The 18,392-nt window shown below is 33.9% G+C and overlaps 1 protein-coding gene across 1 annotated transcript in view; it reads right to left on the bottom strand.

The window, feature by feature from the left end:
• Positions 1-2,126: 2,126 nt before the first annotated feature.
• GABRG1 (gamma-aminobutyric acid type A receptor subunit gamma1) overlaps positions 2,127-18,392 on the bottom strand; it is a 71,658-nt gene continuing 55,392 nt past the window's right edge. Inside the window, exons 6-9 of the mRNA XM_056111272.1 lie at positions 17,842-17,979; positions 17,539-17,691; positions 12,347-12,558; positions 2,127-2,440 (exon numbers count right to left, since the gene is read on the bottom strand). Coding sequence (XP_055967247.1) covers positions 2,171-2,440; positions 12,347-12,558; positions 17,539-17,691; positions 17,842-17,979 — 773 coding nt within the window. The 3' untranslated portion in view covers positions 2,127-2,170. The remainder of the gene's footprint in view (positions 2,441-12,346; positions 12,559-17,538; positions 17,692-17,841; positions 17,980-18,392) is intronic.

Below are 18,392 nucleotides of genomic sequence, written 5' to 3'. Positions count from 1 at the left end.
CTTGGCAAATGAGACAGTGTCACTGATTCTTGACTATTGACAGAGGTCGGAACTCCGGATTCTTTCTCTAATTTGAGTGAAGCATGATACTCTAAGCACAGCTCTTTTGATTCCTCTTTGGGAGACCCGAATAGTGTCTCATCCTGTTTTCATAGGGTCCAGGCCACTGAGGCGTATGTTAATGCAGGAAGAACAGTGGAATCGAAGAGATGTGCCTGGAGCCAGAGGTTCTTCATACTCTTAGCTATTTCTTTGACGCTCTTGAGGGCGTTCCAAGTCGCTCTCTTCCTCCTGTGCAATTCAGGTGCCAGGTCATTCATCATGTTGAATTCTTGACTTTAGTATGCCTAACTGTTGCATTCAGAGATGATTGTCCCATTGAGAGCAAATAGAACGTCAGAATGAAACCGTTTCTCATAAACATTGTCTTCGTGAGATTCAGCTGCAGTCCCACCTTTCCACACTCACAGTCAAAGTCAGCCAGCATTTGTGCTGCTTGGTTGATGTTTGGTGTTATTAGAATGAAGTTATCAGCGAAGATGAGATGGTGTAGTTGCCGACCCTCTATCTTCACTCCCATTCCTTCTCATTCCAGTCGCCACATGACGTTCTCAAGGGTGGCACTGGAGAGTTTCAGTGAAATGGTATCACCCTGCCGAACCCTTCTCTTAACATGGATGATCACTTCTTTGTAGAACGGTGAGATCCTGGTAGTGAATCCACAATATAGCTCATGGAGAATCCTGATGTATTGAGTTTGTACACTCTGATTGGCTAGGGCTTCTATGGCTGCTTCCATCTCAACAGAATCACAGGCCTTTTTTAAGTCAATGAACATTAGACAGAGCGGCATCTTATACTCCCGAGAAACCTCAATGAGCTTGGTTTTCATGTGGATATGGTCGATTGTGCCTAATCCTTTGCAGAACTCGGCTTGCTCACATGGTTGTCCTTCATCTTGTGTTCTGCCAATCCTATTCAGGATGACTTGAGTGAGCAGCTTGTAGATGACAGACAGTAGGCAGATGGGGCAATAGTTGCCAATGTCATGGATGTCTCCCTTCTTGAACAGTAGTACGGTCCTGCTGGTTTTCCATTGGGACAGAACCTTGCATTAAGACAGGTAGCGTGTAAGGTGCCGAGCCAGTGTATTGATGAGTACTGATGGCAGGTTCTTTAGGTGTTCGGGTCTGATCGTGTCTGGGCCGGGTGCTGTTCGCTTCTTTACCAACAAAATAGCGTGTCGGATTCTGGAAGTGAGAATGCTGGGGATGACATATCCATCTTCTTCAATATTGTTGTTAATTTAGAATAAATAACACTTTGGTTGAGCATAAAGAAAAGATCACTTCAGTGTATTTAATTTCAGTGGTGGTAGAGAGAAATATTTCAATTTTAATATTTTACCTTTTAAAATCTCTATGAGACAGAGAAAATGGAAAAATGTAATATTTTTATTTTAATTCACCTAGTATTTAAAAGAAATGGCATTGTTATTTTTCATATAAGTTTATAAAAAAAACTTAAGTGAAATTGGGGTCTGTTCAATATTGAGTCAGGATTAGAAGAAAGGAAAAAGCTAGTCTTTCATTATTTAAAAAAGAATTTTAAAATGGGTTTCTTTTGGGAAGTATCTCGGAAATAAAAAGAAGGAAATCATGGCTTTATGTTTTATATTTAGCTATGTTCCAGAGAATTCCAATAAACAGAAAAAAAAGTAATTCTAACAATATTCCCAGGAAAAAAGGCCACATAAATATTAGACTAACAGGATAAATAATCACAGATTATTGTTACATAAAATATATATTATAGTATTTAATTTCAACCGGGGCCTGCTCGAGGCAATCGATGAACAACAGGATGGTCGTGATGAATTTCAACAGAATTATAATTTACCATATAAATGGGATATAAGGGTTTATTTCTCTTTATTTGAGAAGTAAAATAGATGATGGTGTAATGAAGTTTTCAATGCATTTATTTTATATAAATTTAAATAAATCAGTCCAAATTCTGTGACTTTAGTTACCCAGGAAAGCCTTAAAATAATACAGTGCTATTCTCATTTATCCACCAATTTCACTGCAGTTTAAATTTAAACTTTATGTTACTGATATTCAATTATATTGTACTTGAAGTTTTATGACTTTTGCCTAGCCAGTAGAAGTTATAGGTAAAGATAGCCAACCCAATAAACCAAATTGAACAGGGCAAAGGCTGTTGGGAAAAATATTCGAGAATAGGAATCAATCTTGGCAATGCGAATATGTAGCCTTCCTTCCCTCCAAGATCCTGTTTTGCAGTCCTCAAAGCAACAGAAGAAGCTGGCGCAATCTTTGCCCTCCAAACACTGGTATCCATACTCATCATCACTTTGTGGCATAGAAAGGCTATTCATTGGAATCAATGTGGATCCAGGATGAAGTCCAGGAATCATCTGAGTGAAAGAATAAGGTATTTCTTGAGAAAAAATATACATAGACTAATTTATACTCTCAAACTCTAGCAACTAGTTTATGATAAAAATAATTTTGCTTCCCCCAAGTAAAACAAGAATTTCATTTTTCTTTTCTTAAAATGAGACGTTTTGAGTCAAACCTAGTGATGCTCAAGACTTATTCCTAATTCTGGGCTCAGGTATCACTCCTGGTAGTTCTTGAAGGACAATATGAGATGCTCGGGAAGAAAGTTAGGTCTGCTATGCCAGTGCTTTGATCTCTGTACTATTTTAGTAGATATATTATAATCTACTTTGTTATCATAAAATTTAACGTTATGTTACATATCAAGAGAGTACCAAAAACAGGAAAAATAAAATTTATTTTATACATTTATATCTTTAGAAAGCTGATGTGGACAAAAAGAAAAGAAGTTTCAAGGGGCCAAAAGGATAGAGCATTGATTATAGATCCTGCTGTGTACTGACTGACTGGGTTTTCCTGTTTTTGTCTCTATTCATCCCTGTCATGTGCTAGTGTAGCCCTATGACATGCTGGGGGCTCTTTTAGGATCAGGGGAATGAGCACCATCATTGTTACTGTTTTTGGCATATCGAGTATGCCAATGGTAGTTTGCCAGGCTCTGCCATGTGGGTGGGATACTCTCGTTAGCTTGCAGGGCTCTCCGAGGGTGATGGAGGCTTTTGGGGCATTAATTAATTAAAATTTAATTAATACACATTAATGAAGAATAAAGTTTAAAAGAGTTGGGGCTGGAGAGACAATAAGGTGGGTAAGGCGCTTGCCTTGTCAGAGTACTGCCAAGTATGGCCTCCAAACAAACAAAATTAAAACAAAGAACAGCAGCATGAATTAGAGCAATTTATACCCCCTGATAAGAACTATAGATTTAATTTTAATATCAAAATAAATTTCAAATATAAATTTCAACTTCAATAGTAAAAACAATAGTTATTTGTTGTTCCACTATTTGGTGTCAGGGAATAAAATAGACAAATTAAGTGCTCTATACTGGTCTATACTATCTATCTCTGCCACCAAAAAAAATTAATATTAACGAAATAAACAATTTCTATGTGCTTTACATTAACTATGAAAACTGGAAATTTAATCATTTCCAACAAAAAATTTAAAGAGTAACGTATTTTCCAGGATATCAAACACTAATATTTAAAAAAAAATCAGTAGATTCAAAATAAGGCAAGTAATCAAATTTAGTATTTGTTAAAAAAAATACACAACACACAGACCACAATATTCATATTAGGAAGAAAATTTGCCCTCTGAAGATAAGTAGCAATGTCCTAAACACCAGTATATTCATGACTCCAATTGCTTAGATGTATTAAAAAATGTGGAGGCAGTATTTTATTATAAATGTTAATGACTGATCTTTTGAGGTTGACATTTGGCATACTTGACTAGACACCTAAATTTTAGTGAAGCATTAAAATTATGTACAAAAATAAGACAAATTGGTATTCATTTCCTTGTCACTTAATACTTAAATAGCATATGTTCAAATGCTAATCTGAGTGAAAAGTGATTAAAGTACAATTTGTAAGTTAGAAATTTCAAGGTTATATAGCATGAAACACAATCCATATTTCAGTCAGCACTGCCACAAACGTTGTGCACACTGGAAGATATAAAATGTTTTAGAGTGATGATTAATTAGTAAAGTACTAAAGAAAATGAATAAAACCCTGCAAAAAATGTTTCCTTTTAAAAAATAAACCAATCTCTGGTATCAAAATCATGTAGAGCTTCCATTGCACTGACAATTTAAATTGATGATCTTCCTTCTTGGGGGTTCTCTCCAAACACCATAAATTCACAAATTGAAAGAAGTTAAAAATGATGAATGGGAATATAAGTAGACTTAATGTGTGCTGATAAATATATCCAAAGAACTAACATAATATCAATAACATAAAATATTTTTGACATACAGATCTGTGACTTGGAAACTAATGAAGATTAATTGAAATTATATGCATATTACAAACTATATTTATGCAAAATAAAATATTTTATAATTTCTTTTGTAAAGATTTTTGTGTCCCCAAATAACAAGCCTTGAAAAAATTGAAAATAAATCAGTTCAGCTGATATAAAAAGAAACAGTAGTTTCATATAATTTTCTCACTTTATTATTACTATCATTGTTATGATGATGATTTTTGTGCTACACTCACTGTTTTCAGTACTCACTCCTAGCTCTGTTGTAATGAATCACTTCTGGAGTTGCTTAAGAGAACACATGCAGTTCCAGGAATTGAACTGGGGTCAGACATAGGCAAGATAAACACTGTACACCCAGTACAATCTCACCAGCCCAATTTTCTTTTGCCTTTAATGATACCATTACTGGGCCCGCTCGATACCATTTTGAAAGGATAATATTGTTGCTAATTTTAAAAATCACTAAGAGTGCTGGAGTCACGGTACAGTGGGTAGGATACCTGCCTTGCACCTGTCCAATCTGGGTTTGATTCCTGGCAGCCCATGTGGTCCCTGTGAAACCTCCAAGAGTAATTCTTGGAGAGCCAGGAGCAACCCTTGTTGCCCTCAAAATAAAACTACTCAAAGCAAAACCACCAAGAACTTAAGTAAACTTGACTTTTTAATAAGTTCATCCCACTTTATTAAAAATGCATATGAGACTGTTAATTTAAGTTAATAACATACATAAAAAATATACTTAAGCAGAAACTACACTAACAAAATATTTAGCAAATAAAACAACACTTATGAACAAATTCTATTTAGATAAGTAAAAATGCTGACTAGAGTTTGTACATGATTAGGACTCTAAGTTCTGAACATTAAAAAGTGTCACGTTTATTAAGGTTAATAAACTTTGCTTTTGGTAAGGACTACCTTAGTAAAATCATCATCTTCATTTAGAGTAAATCTGTGTATGAATAAAAGTAATCAGATGCCAAGTTTTCCATTTAGACAAATGAAAGTTAAATTTAAGGATTAAAAACTAAACAATAAGCTAAACATATTGAAAAATCGACAGGAACATCTATAGTTCTCAAAGCATTCCTGGGAGCAAACCAGAGCAATGAGGTGGGAGTCCCAGAGCTATGTACAGCAGAGTGATGTCCTCAAACCAAAAACAAATAAAAAATTCAGGAACTCTGAAAAACATTAAAATTTCCAAGCAGTTTACTCAGAAGTACTTGAAGAGGTATTGTACTGATACTGTCACCACTTAAGAAAATTAAGTAGATTTAAAGAAGAAATCCTTAAAAACAAAACCTTGCTTAAAAATTTAAAAATATGCAAAATGAAATTTTGATGTCACCTGCTATACATAGTAAAAAAACTTCAATAGAGATACGATAAAAGTGTATATGCCCTACATGCCTAATGCCTAATTAACCTACCTAGGAGGTTTAAAATCTATCTATAATAATTTAAAACTAGAAAACAAAACGGAGTAAAGAATCAAGAACATTTTAATACGTGAAAATACAAATAATGAATTAATATTAAATAAAATAAAAACAGAAAATCAAGCACCTTAAATATTTTATATAATGAAGAATAATTATAAAATATTTAATGTATAAAAATATTTTTTACAATGGAGAAACATGATAAAATATTTCAGGACCAGAGGAACAGTGTAACGGGTAAAGTATGTTTGCCTTGCATGCAGCCACTTGGGTTCAATACTCAGCCTTCCGTAGCGTCCCCTTAACTCCTCTGGGAGGAGGATCCCTGAGTTCAGAGCCAGGAATAAGCCCTGAGTACCACTGGGTGTGACCCAAAACCAAAAAAATAAAGATTTTCAGTGCTAGCTACCTTCCCAAATAAATAAGAATGCGTTCAGCATTCAGGCACAATAATGACTTGTGAAGTTAAGGATTTGGGACGATGGGTGGAATGGAAGGGTTTGGGGCCACTCTCAATAATGTTCAGGGATTACCCCTGAGTCTTCTCTCAGGAATCACTCCTGAAAGTGCTCAGGAGACCATATATGCTACCATGGATCAAACCAGCGTTGGCCTGGTTCAAGAATTGTGCCTTATCCCCTGTTTATTTTCTTTTAGTCACCAAAAAAGCAACAGTTTAAGTTTTACTCTTAAATTGGTGGGATCTCTTCCAAACAGCGGTTACAAGGGCCAGGAGACAGTAGCTACCAGGGTTCTGCTTGGAGATATGAGGGATTGAACTACAGTCTGTACATACAAGGCATGTGCCCCTAACCAGTGAACTATGTCCCCAATCTTGTATAACATTTATCAATGAACTAATATAACAACTATTAAGGTAAATATTAGAAGAAATGATATAATAATACAGCGAGATTTGTCTGTCTTTTATATCAAAGAGTTATAACAATTTTAATAGGGGTAACTCAAGAATTGCAAGTATAATGAAAATAATCATCAGAGGAGAGTAAAACATAAATGGATAAAATCTGGCTAATTCTGGGCAGTAGGGCCAAAGATAATTCTGGACAGAAAATTATATTCTTCTTTTGTGTACTTATTTTTCTATTTGTTTTTGTGTTCCAACCATGCGTATGTATTACTATCAAAATTAGATTTTTTCAAATGAGAATTTGGCTTCTTAGTAATCTGATATCTCTATATAGATGGGTATTTCAGTAGAAAGAGAAATCAAAGGAATGTATTTGGAAATAAAGGTAGGAAGAGAGTTATGGTTGTTGGTATCTACTGGCATTCATTGCAGCTGATATCAGCAGATAATACTGATTACTACAATTATTTAAGCAATCTTTTTGCATTTCACCTTCCACTGATATTTAATAATCATTTCTTAGTCTTGTCAAAGGCCATTATAGGAAAGAAGGCTTATAATTTGTAAAATCTAGTATTCATCCATCTTTTTATTATTTTGTACTCTGTAAGATGCTATTTGTACAGGCTTTCACGGACTGAAAACAATATATTTTCTTTGTAAAACAAGGTTCTGTGGGTGGAGATTATGGGGAAAATGAACCTCCCACACATAATCTCCACTCAAACACCCTGGTACTAATTTTCAGTAATATATTATTTTCTTTTACTCAAGGTGAAAAAAAGTATAGATATATGTAATAAGGTAAGGACACGATTGGTAATTTGAAGTTCCAAGAGTTTATGGAAAAACTAATTTGACATCAGATTTTAACTTTAAAATAGCATTTTTAGTTAAAAACTAGGGATAGTAGCTTTCCTATCTGTATATGGACACACAGCAGCACCGGATAGAAGTTACAATCACTTTTCTGCTTCATCTTTGTCCAAGCTTGTATATTTTAATATTCTACAGTAATTTGTTATTTGTATACACAAAATTTTTCTAAGTGTATCAGTCCTGAATTTTGTTGCACAAATTTTTCTAATCACCGATCTATAGGACCCCTATTAATTATTTCTCTACTAGTTAAAATCAAGCAATTTATTTCCACAATATTAACAGAAACTAAGGTATTCTTTTAAAATTAAATTTTTTTTCAGATATAGTCAACTATATATTTTTGTGCTATCTCCAAAGCATAAATATTAATAATAAATAAAAATGAAAATATAATTCAAGCAAAAGTGTTTCTGGCAAGAAGCATCACATAGAATGAAGTGAATGTTAGACTGGCACTTTTCTAATAAGGTTACAATATTTAAAGCTTTATATGTATTCTTAAATGTTCTAGCACCATAGTTAATAATTTATTTGTATGTGTATATATACACATCTGTTACATTTACACATATTGTGTATACAGAAAATATTCTTTTTAGCTCTCATATTTGCAGTTGTCTACATTTTTCTCCCTACCATCTACACTTCAAATCCATATTTTTCATCTATTTGTCTTTCAAAATTATAGATTCTATTATGCTATCTTGCTTAAAATATGCATTGATATTTTAGTGCTGATAGAACAAGACCTAAGTTGGTTTGGTGTGGGGGGGGGGGCGGGGGCTGGAAACCTGAGTGTGAAACTGTTTTGGCTCTGAGGTGCTGGGAATTTTGGCTCATCCTGATGGTGCTCAGGAGGCTATAGGGCTGCACCCAAGTGATGCTTGGGTGGATCATGTGGTGCTAGGAACCAAACTGAAGTCAGCAGCATGTAAGTCATATGCTTTAAGCCCCATAGTACCATTCTGGCACCCAAATCTAAATTTCTGACAATTATACTAGAGACTTTATGCAAGTTGGTCATAAGCTACGTTTCTAACCTCTACTCTGATTATTTTCTTTGTTAAATTCCTATTTTCTATACCAATACTATCAAGTTGAAACTGCTCTGATGATAGACATCTTCTGTATCTGAGCATTCAAATACTTCAGCCACTAGTCAAGCATAATTATTAAACACTGGAAATGTAACTATTGCTAGCAAGTTACTGAAAATTATATTTTTGTTTTAATTCATTTAAATCAACTAAGTCATACATTCCGTGGATTGTACATTTCATTGTCTTGGCTGGGAGAGAGGAAAAACTTATACTCTATAAAGAATAGTTGAGAAGATAACAAATAGAGCTATCAGTGTTCATATGAGTTATAATTTACCAGACTAACAAGGCCACAAGGCTGAACACTGAACAAGCAGGAAGTCAGATTCAATATATAACTCTGGTTTTTCATGCAAAGTGTCATTTAGATTGAATAATATAAAGCTACATACAAATATACTTGTAAAAGAAATACACATAATCAAATTGAGATCAATTTAAAGAATTTATTTTGGATTGCTCTGAAGAAAATATTTCCATGGACAGAGCATCAACTGCACATCAATTGAATTATTTTTAATATTTAAAAATTTTGATTTCAAAGCTATTTAAATTTTCTATTTCCTTTTTTCAGCTTTAGTATCTTGCTTCTTTGTTTTGATGTCAAAATTTTAAACTTTCTCACCAGGAATTTTTCCTTTTAGATAACCATTATGCAATTTTACCCAGACTAGGGATGTTTTTAGTAAATATTTACTAAGTGAATTAGTAAGCAACCATAACAATTCTTGCATTTTTACATTATCACATCAGCTCACCTAGATAAATGTGATATTTGATAGTGTTATAAGCATAAAATTTGAAGGCAAACCAGTTAGTTGAAATCCTAGAGCACAACACACTACTTGAAAATCTTGAGTTAATATTAATAGAAGTATTTATACTAATTTGCCAGAGCCTGACAAACTATCCGTGGAGTATTTGATATGCCAAAAACAATCACGGGTCTCATTCCCCTGACCCTGAAAGAGCTTCCAATACAGCAGCGTTGGGAAAGACAAGTAAGGAGAGGCTGCTAACATCTCAGGGCTGGGACTAATGGAGACACTACTGGTGCCCGTTAGAGTAAATTGATGAATGGGATGACAGTGATACAGTGATATAGTGCTTTATATGAATTATTCCTAGAAAAGTTAGAGAATATATGTAAAATTGTTCATTTTCAATAATTAATTTTAATTTTTATTCTAAACATTTTCACTTACAATTTCTAGAAGCAAGGCTTTCAAAGTAATAATTGGACATAGTTTTGGAAAAGAATAATAAAATGAAATAATTTACAGAGGATACTTGTGTTTTATTAAAAGAAATTTTGAAAAGCCTCATTCTTTACCTCAAATTTAGCAACTGGGGTGGGATGGTGGGGATGGGAGTGGGAGGGATATTATCCATGGTGGTGGAAAATGGGCACTGGTGGAGGGATGGGTATTTTATCATTGTATAATCGAAACCCAAGAACAAAAAGCTGTAAATCTACAACTGTACCTCATGGTGTTTCACTAATAAAAATAAAAAAGAAAAGAAAAGAAAAGAAAAGTTAAAAAATTTAGCAACTGATATTAACATTGACATTATTGTCAGCCGGTAGTTTGTCATTGTTATGGATGAGCAAAATAATGTCACGTGGAAGAATCATAAGTTAATCCCAAACAATAAGTTTTTAAACTGATATTCCCAGAAATATTCTCTGACTTATTAGAATAGGGTGGGAGTCTGAATCAAATACATAAGGGTTTTCCCTGACATAAAAGATGAAAATAAAAATGTAACTTAAAATTATGGAAATATTTTTTAAAGAAAATTATAACTGGGGGGTAGGAAGAAAAAAGTTTTGAATCCTGGAACTTACAAAGTTCAGACATACTGTGAAAAACTTCAGAACTCATTATATACACACTAGTGTAAGCTTATAAGCTTGTCACCCATGCATAGCTGTTTCATACAGTTCTTGTTTATTTGTGTATTTTGGGAAAATCTGCTTTGAAAATATTTACTGGAATCAATAATAAAGCATCTTTTGTTGTCAGTGTTAGGGAAGAAACTATATTCTTCTGAGTCCTATGAGAAAAGGAAATATAAAGATTGAAAGTTTTAGGTCAGACACTAAATAAAATAACTGGATGTGTGTCTAGCACTTTTCATTTCTAAAGACTGTTACTTACATTTGCTACTATGACACAAAAAATACAGTCACTCATATAATGCCCTAGTATTTAGAAAATATGTAATTAATTCTCAAATATTATATATGATTGGGAAAGTGAAGTAAAAAAGTACAAGCATATAAAAACAAAGAACTTAATGACTATAAGTTTCAAAAAGTTGAATACCACACGAATGACATGTTTTTAAAAATAATTATGCTTTACTAAAATTTCCTTTTCCCATTCTTTCTTTGAAAAAATAATTTATTCATTATTTTATAATATATTAATTTTATTGGGGGGGGCAAGCCTGTTGGTCCTTAGGGAGTCACTCCTGGCTTTGTGCACAGTGATTATATACAGAAAAGTATATGTGGTACCAGGAACAGAAATGGGGTTGGCAGCATGCAAGGCAAGAACCTTGACCCCTCTATTATCTCTCTCCAGTCCCTTAAAATTTAATTTAAAATACCATTTTAAGTGGTATTTAAATACTTTGAATGTCCTTGAGTTTTAGTATCAAACATATAAGTGTACATGTAGATACATATAGATCTTACCACACCATACCCAGCAACAAAATGTCAAATACCTCCATTTTAGCCCATTGAACTCTTTCAGCTCACTCCTTCACCTTCTCTATAATCCTAATTCTGTAGTCAGAATGTGGGTTGGAGTGATAACACAGCAGGTAGGGCTGTTGCCTTGCACGTAGCCAACCTCACCAACCCAGGTTCGATTCCTCCACCCCTCTCAGAGAGCCTGGCAAGCTACCGAGAGTATCCTACCTGCACGCCAAATCCTGGCAAGCTACCTGTGATGGTGATGTATTCAATATGCCAAACACAGTAACAACAAGTCTCACAATGGAGACGTTGTTACTGGGCCTGCTTGAGCAAATTGATGAACAATGGGAGGACAGTAGTCAGAATGTAAAAGAGTATTTTTAAAGTCCCAAACTATTAAGTATAAGTTGATTTTGTCAACTAACTATATAAAAATTCCAAATCCTACTGCAAAAATGAAATCAAATAGATATCTTACTATTTTTTTTAAATATAAAGAATTTCAGGTAGGTTGTCACTTGTAGGAAATTTTATAACGTAGGAAATCACACTTTAGAAAAGTGACCCAAGAAACCTTTTTTTTGTTGTAGACCACACCTGGTAGTTCTCAGGAGTTATTCCTGGCTCTGCACTCAGGAATTAGTCCTGGCAGTGCTCAAGAAACCATATGGTATGTCAGGGATCAAAGACAGACTAAGTTGCTATACTATTGCTTCAGTCCCCAAGAATTTTTTCTAAGGAGAAATATAAATGCACTTCACATGGTTGACAATGGTAGGTATTCCAGTTATTTATATTCTGTAACAGAATCTAGGTGTACCTATTAGTGTGAGCAAGCATAATTTAAGTGTTAAAGAAACAGTATCTCTAATAGCAAGTTTCTTTTTACAAAATAGAGACAGTTAACATACGGAGGCTTTGGTTTTGACTTTTCTGTCTCTAGGTATGTCTTCTTTCTTGTTGCTGGTAAAATAATGCAGGGCTCCATATTCCATCAATGCTGCAAAAACAAAAATGAAACAAACAGAAACAAAAAGATCCATCGCTGTCACATAAGAAACCTTGGGTAATGACTTCCTAGCAATTGTACTTAGAGTTGTCATAGTCAGAACGGTAGTGATACCTGTGGAAAAAGGAAAAGACAAATGAAGATAGAAAAACAGCATAAAGACCATTTTTAGTTTTCCATCTGGGTTTGGCAATAGTGTGAATAAATATCAGAAATAAAAGTATATGATTACTAGTGATTTATTGAAAGAGTTACTGATGAGTGGATAATTCTATTTGATGTGTTTTGCATAAGTTTTAATCAGCCAAATTCTATGAACTGACAGTAGTCATTAACTCTTCATATGTACATTCCTTGCCTCTGCCCATAATAATTATTTAGCAGGTATGACGCTGTCTGGAATGATAGCAATTTTCTTTGTTTTTGCCACCATTTCTCATCAATGTGATATTAAAGAAACTGGAAATGCCTTGTGTATATTCCTCAAAGATTTCTACAGAAAACAAATGGCCATAGCACCAGCAACCATCTTATTCCATTAGATAGTATCGATAATTAGAGGCTGGAGAGGGTAAGGTGCTTGCCTAGATCACAGTGACCCGGGTTTGATCCCCAGTGCACCATATAGATACCCAAATCCACTACGAACTATTCCTGAGGATAGACTCAGGAGTAAACACCTAAACCAGGAGCAGCCACTAAAACAAAAATGGTTACTTTTTAAAAATTATTTTAATTACATAACTAAAATATCCCGCATCCTAGCAAAAGTTAGAAGAAACCCAAATCTCTCACATTGCACTGAAACATATCTCCCTTAGACCTCTAACTCTGAACACTCATTTGAAAAGAAAATTATTCTTCCACATAATTGAAGCTACAGTGATTTGAGATTTTCTGCCTCAAAGAGTAAAAATTAATTGAGACTAGTATGGAATTTTCTTACACAATTCAATTTTTTTAAAAACTTTATAGTTATAAAGTTTGAGTAACAAATATATTTGAAGTTACTCCTACGAGTGATTTTAAAGCACTAAAAAATCGCTTTTATATTAGAATTCAGAATATGCTACTACTTTTCCCCTGGTATCCAATTTAGTTTCTATTCATTGTCACAAAAGCATAGATACATAAATAAAACTGTACTCTCAAAAATATTTTAAATGTTTCATAATGCTTCTCATTTTGATCAAACTAGAGGCAGCATTCAGAATTAAAAAAATAGAAGGGGTCAATTTTGTACAGTCGATGTGGCAGTCACTTCTTTTATCATGTGTCCATAGAAACATATCTTCCTCAATGTCCATTTTAAATATTTGTCCACTCCTCATAATTTTTGGTGCTCCAATGAACAGAACAAACACATGTAACTATGGTGTGTGCAGGTTGGTTGGGGTACATTTTGTTGCTGCACTAGATCACAAAAGGCAGTACCTGTTTGGTATGTGGGGAGGTATGGGACCAAACTTAAGCTTCATGCTTTCAAGGCATGTATTCTACCACAGAGGCACATATCTGTCTCTTTAAGGTTCATATTTTGATGATCAGAGCCACTAAGTAGAAAAACTCAAATGTTTCATAAATTTGAAGTCATAGAGGCAAGTTTAGCCATTAGTTCTGTGAACCTGGGAATTCATTTGATTCTCAACTGAAAAAACTGACACAGAAATACCTTCTTTGGTACTACACATAATATTTTGCAAAGAATATTTATTTTACTCATTATTATTTAAGGAAGATACTTAGAATATAGCACAGTGGGTAGGGCGTCTGCCTTGCATGCAGCCAACATGGCCGACCCGAGTTCGATTCCTCCGCCCCTCTCGGAGAGTCCGGCAAGCTACCGAGAGTATTTGATATGCCAGACACAGTAACAACAAAGTCTCCAATGGAGACGTTACTGGGCCCGCTCGAGCAAATCGATGATCAACGGGAGGGCCTTTACTTAGAATCTAGGTTTAGATCTTTCTAAAAAAAAGAATCCTTTAAACTAACATTTGAAGGTTGTAATCTATTTCCTTTACAGTACTTATTTTGGCAGTATCGCACAAAATATGTTACATTCCTATTAAAATTCAAATTGAAAAATTCCATAATTTTCTCCTTGATTGTCCTAAGCCACACCCAGTGATGCTCAGGGCTTACTCCTGGTTCTTCACTCAAGGATCACTCCTGGTGGAGCTCAGAGGACCATATGGGATTTTGGATATTGAACCCAGCTCTTATGAACCAAGGTAAGAGCCCTACCGACTGTACTATTCCTCTGGCCCCTCACTTTTTTTTTGACCCAAGGACTATCTAAAATGTCATAGTGACAATTTGTCTTAACTTCAATTTTGCTTCTATTTTGGTCAAAAACTAGACTGAAGAATTAGGGTTTTTAGAATTTTATCAAGTTTTTGATTAGCATTTCATTATGAATGTGAAAGAGAAATGGATTTGAAGTTAGGTACGATGTCCCGTAAATGTGAAGCCATTCAGAGATTATAGTTTCATCCACATTTTCTTCCTCTCAAATGATATATTCAACTAATTATTCTATCAACTAATGAAAAAGTATTAAAATATCCACTTATGATTATAGATTTGTATTCCCCATTTCATGAGTTTTTTGTTTCAACTAAAACTATATTTTAAAATATTGTGTGGGTAAATGTTAAAGAATTTCAATGTGTCTTCTCTCTCACCTTACGTGTTTTACTTCGGGTACTTTATTAAATGAAAACTTTTCCTGAGGTACTCACATCTAGTACTGGGGTTAAGGTGAATGCCCTTTAATGCCATTTACCCTGGTTCAACCCCTGGCACGACAAACCCCACCTCCTCAGATTTTAGCATCACCCAGGAAAGCCCGGAAGGTGCCCCGTCACTACTAGCTATCAATGATGCTGAGTGCAACAGGGTGGCCTAAGCACCACAGAGCTGTGGTAACACCTGGTTCTCTGCCCTTACTTTGAATCACTGGCCTAACTGACTGAGGATGTGCAGGAGGGAACCTCAGGACTGAGCATGGCTTGTTAAATCCTCCCACCTCAGAAAACAAACAAATACCTTTTCCATTTTCCAGTTAAAGCATATTGCCAGAGTTATTCCTACCTTCTAATCATTACATTTATATCTCATAAATCAAAGAAAATAACAACCTAGCTTACAGAAATTTATTTAATTTGGCAATTTTGTTTCCAGAACTTCACTTAGGAAGAACAAGTTTGGTTTTGCTGCTAAAATAGAAACTCTACAATAAAGAGGAAACATTTGGGATGTTAAGAAAATCCACTTAATCCACTCTATGCTACTGTAGAGGAAAATCCTACAATAGTCTCCAATCAGATAAAAATTTTGAATCCTCAAAATGACCTACTGGCACTGTCACTACCTACTTACAGCTCATTTTTCCAATTTTTCCAATCTTCCTACTGCTCTTGTTATAGTTGTCTGCTTTCTGCATGTCAGGCTTTTGTGCAAAGGAAAATATCCCTTACCAATCTTGTGATTCACTCTGCCTTATCTTTCTATTATCTATCCACCAGATAAATCAAATACTTCACTAGTTCTCTCCTATTTCCCCTGAAAAGTTTGTACTGAGTCCATAAGACAAATAGCAAATATGTCTATCCACATCTCCTGATATTCTTATATCATTTATTGTTATTTTTCTGTGTAAATTTTAATTTCCACTGATATTTTCTTATGATTTTTAAATTTTTCCATTACGCTAGACCCTTCTAAATGTCACCCACATGAGGATTTTATAACTCTTGTTCACTGCAAACACTGCATCACCTAGAACAGTCAATTTCATAGGTAATATTTAATAAACATTTTCTTAAAATTCACTCTTTAATAAGTTCAGGAAATTGTTCTTTGGTTATATAGCTATATTGATCTTAAGTAAACCCAATTTTCAACCAAATATAGCAGAAAATAATTTAATTGTAATATCTGATTATAGCTCATCTTCAACATAACATACTGATATTAAAAATATAGAAAATCATCAGAACAGAGAACTAGTATAGAGATTAAGACTTTTGCCTTTTGCCTTGCACATTGCTGACACTGGTTTGATCCTTGGTATGGTATGTTTCCCCATACTGCCAGGAGTGATCCCTGAGAATAGAGGCAGGAATAAATCCATACCACAGTTGGATGACACCAAAACAAACATATATTTGAGAATAAAAATTGATCAATAAGCTTTCATTTTATACTAATGTGGATTTTCACTTTTGTTTTTAAAAGTTATAGTTATTAGGGGTCGGAAAGACAGTATTGTAGACAGACCACTTGTCTTTCATGAAGCCCACCCTGGATTGATCCCCAGTAGCAATGATGGTGCCCAGAGTATCTCCAGCAATGGTCCATGAGTGCAGAGCTAAGAATTAGCCCTGAGCACTACTGGGTATAGACCAAAAACCAACAAGAAAAAGTCATAGCAATTAAATACATTGTATGATTTTTATTACTGCTTTATATTTCAAAGAAAGAAAATAAAATTATTTTGTATGAATCAAAAGTTCTCCCATTTATCAATGTTGTTATACCAGCAACTCTCAAAATATTTACTAATATATAATATATATATATTAACAGACTAATAATACGTTTTACAGATTACTGAAACCACGAAAGCTCCTGTTCCTCTTAGCAACCTGCTCTTTGGATGACTGTTCACTAGCATCATTGTAAGAATAGTGGATTTCAAGGTCTTCTAAATATACACTACTTAATAAATGCTGGATACTAGAGATTAGTAAAACTGTAATAACTCCCTGATGAGAATGATTGAAATATTGATTAGAATAAGGTTGAAGGATTTTCCTTGATTGATTCTTAGAGTGAGTTTAGGCTTCTCTTGTCCTTTATTATTGTCAAATCTTTAAAACTCTGGAATTTAGAGTCCTTTTTCAATTCTATTTCCCATAAGTTTCCATACATTCAATTCAAAATCATATCACACCAAAATATATGTGAGTTTTCCCCAAATGTTATTTAAATGAGTATTCCAGTATAATGTTATAAAATTTAATCACATTAAATTATTTTGAAAAACGCTACTAAGCTATAACATGGCATTAATCAGTGATGTCATACCAAGTGATGTTCTTGCAGGCACTGCATCTTTATTGATCCAAAAAGATACCCAAGAAAGAACAACTGTCAGAATACATGGAATGTAGGTTTGAATGGTAAAATATCCCATTCGTCTGCTCAGGTCAAAAAATATTGTCATGACAACATAATCCCCTGAAAGAAAAAAGTTTCATTTAGCTGTGTATGAATACACATGAATATACTATATATATATATATATATATATATATAAATCTATCCTTTTAAATGCACAAGTAATTTGATGTTACATCATCCATTCACTAATTTAGTCTTTCTTCTTACCAGAAATTGTGTGAGAGATTTCAGTTGAGTTCCGTAAACCTGCAAATGCAAACTGATATAATCTCCAGTATTTGGGATCAGCCACTTCTACAGAAGGTCTTTTCCACTTATATTGAATTTCGTTTTTAGGGTATCCATCTAGATTAAAAAAAAAGATAATGTTAACAAGATCCAAGTCTATGACTGTTGTTATACTAACATTAACCAAAGGCAAATAATTTGAATTTTTTTAATTTTGTATTATAGGATACGCCAAATATAGAAAATATCGCATAAGTATATCTAGATAACATCAATATTAACATAAATAACTACATAATGATAAAATAACTACAACATATCTGAATACACTTACATATTATAGAAAAAAATACAAGGTAGCATCTAAAAAATCCCATGTATATTCCAATATAGCAATTAGAAGTGACCACAAACTTGATTTCTTCACAATTCTTCCAATTTTTTAGCAATATTTGTTCAATGTTAACTTCTGAAAATATAGCTGTGTTTGATTCTTTTGAACTCCAATTATGGATATATCAGATACATTA

The sequence above is a fragment of the Sorex fumeus genome, unplaced genomic scaffold, assembly GCF_029834395.1.
Source record: "Sorex fumeus unplaced genomic scaffold, SorFum_2.1 ptg000013l, whole genome shotgun sequence".
Taxonomy (NCBI): domain Eukaryota; kingdom Metazoa; phylum Chordata; class Mammalia; order Eulipotyphla; family Soricidae; genus Sorex; species Sorex fumeus.
The sequence above is the reverse complement of the archived record's forward strand: the minus strand, read 5'-3'. Positions and strand labels throughout refer to the sequence as shown.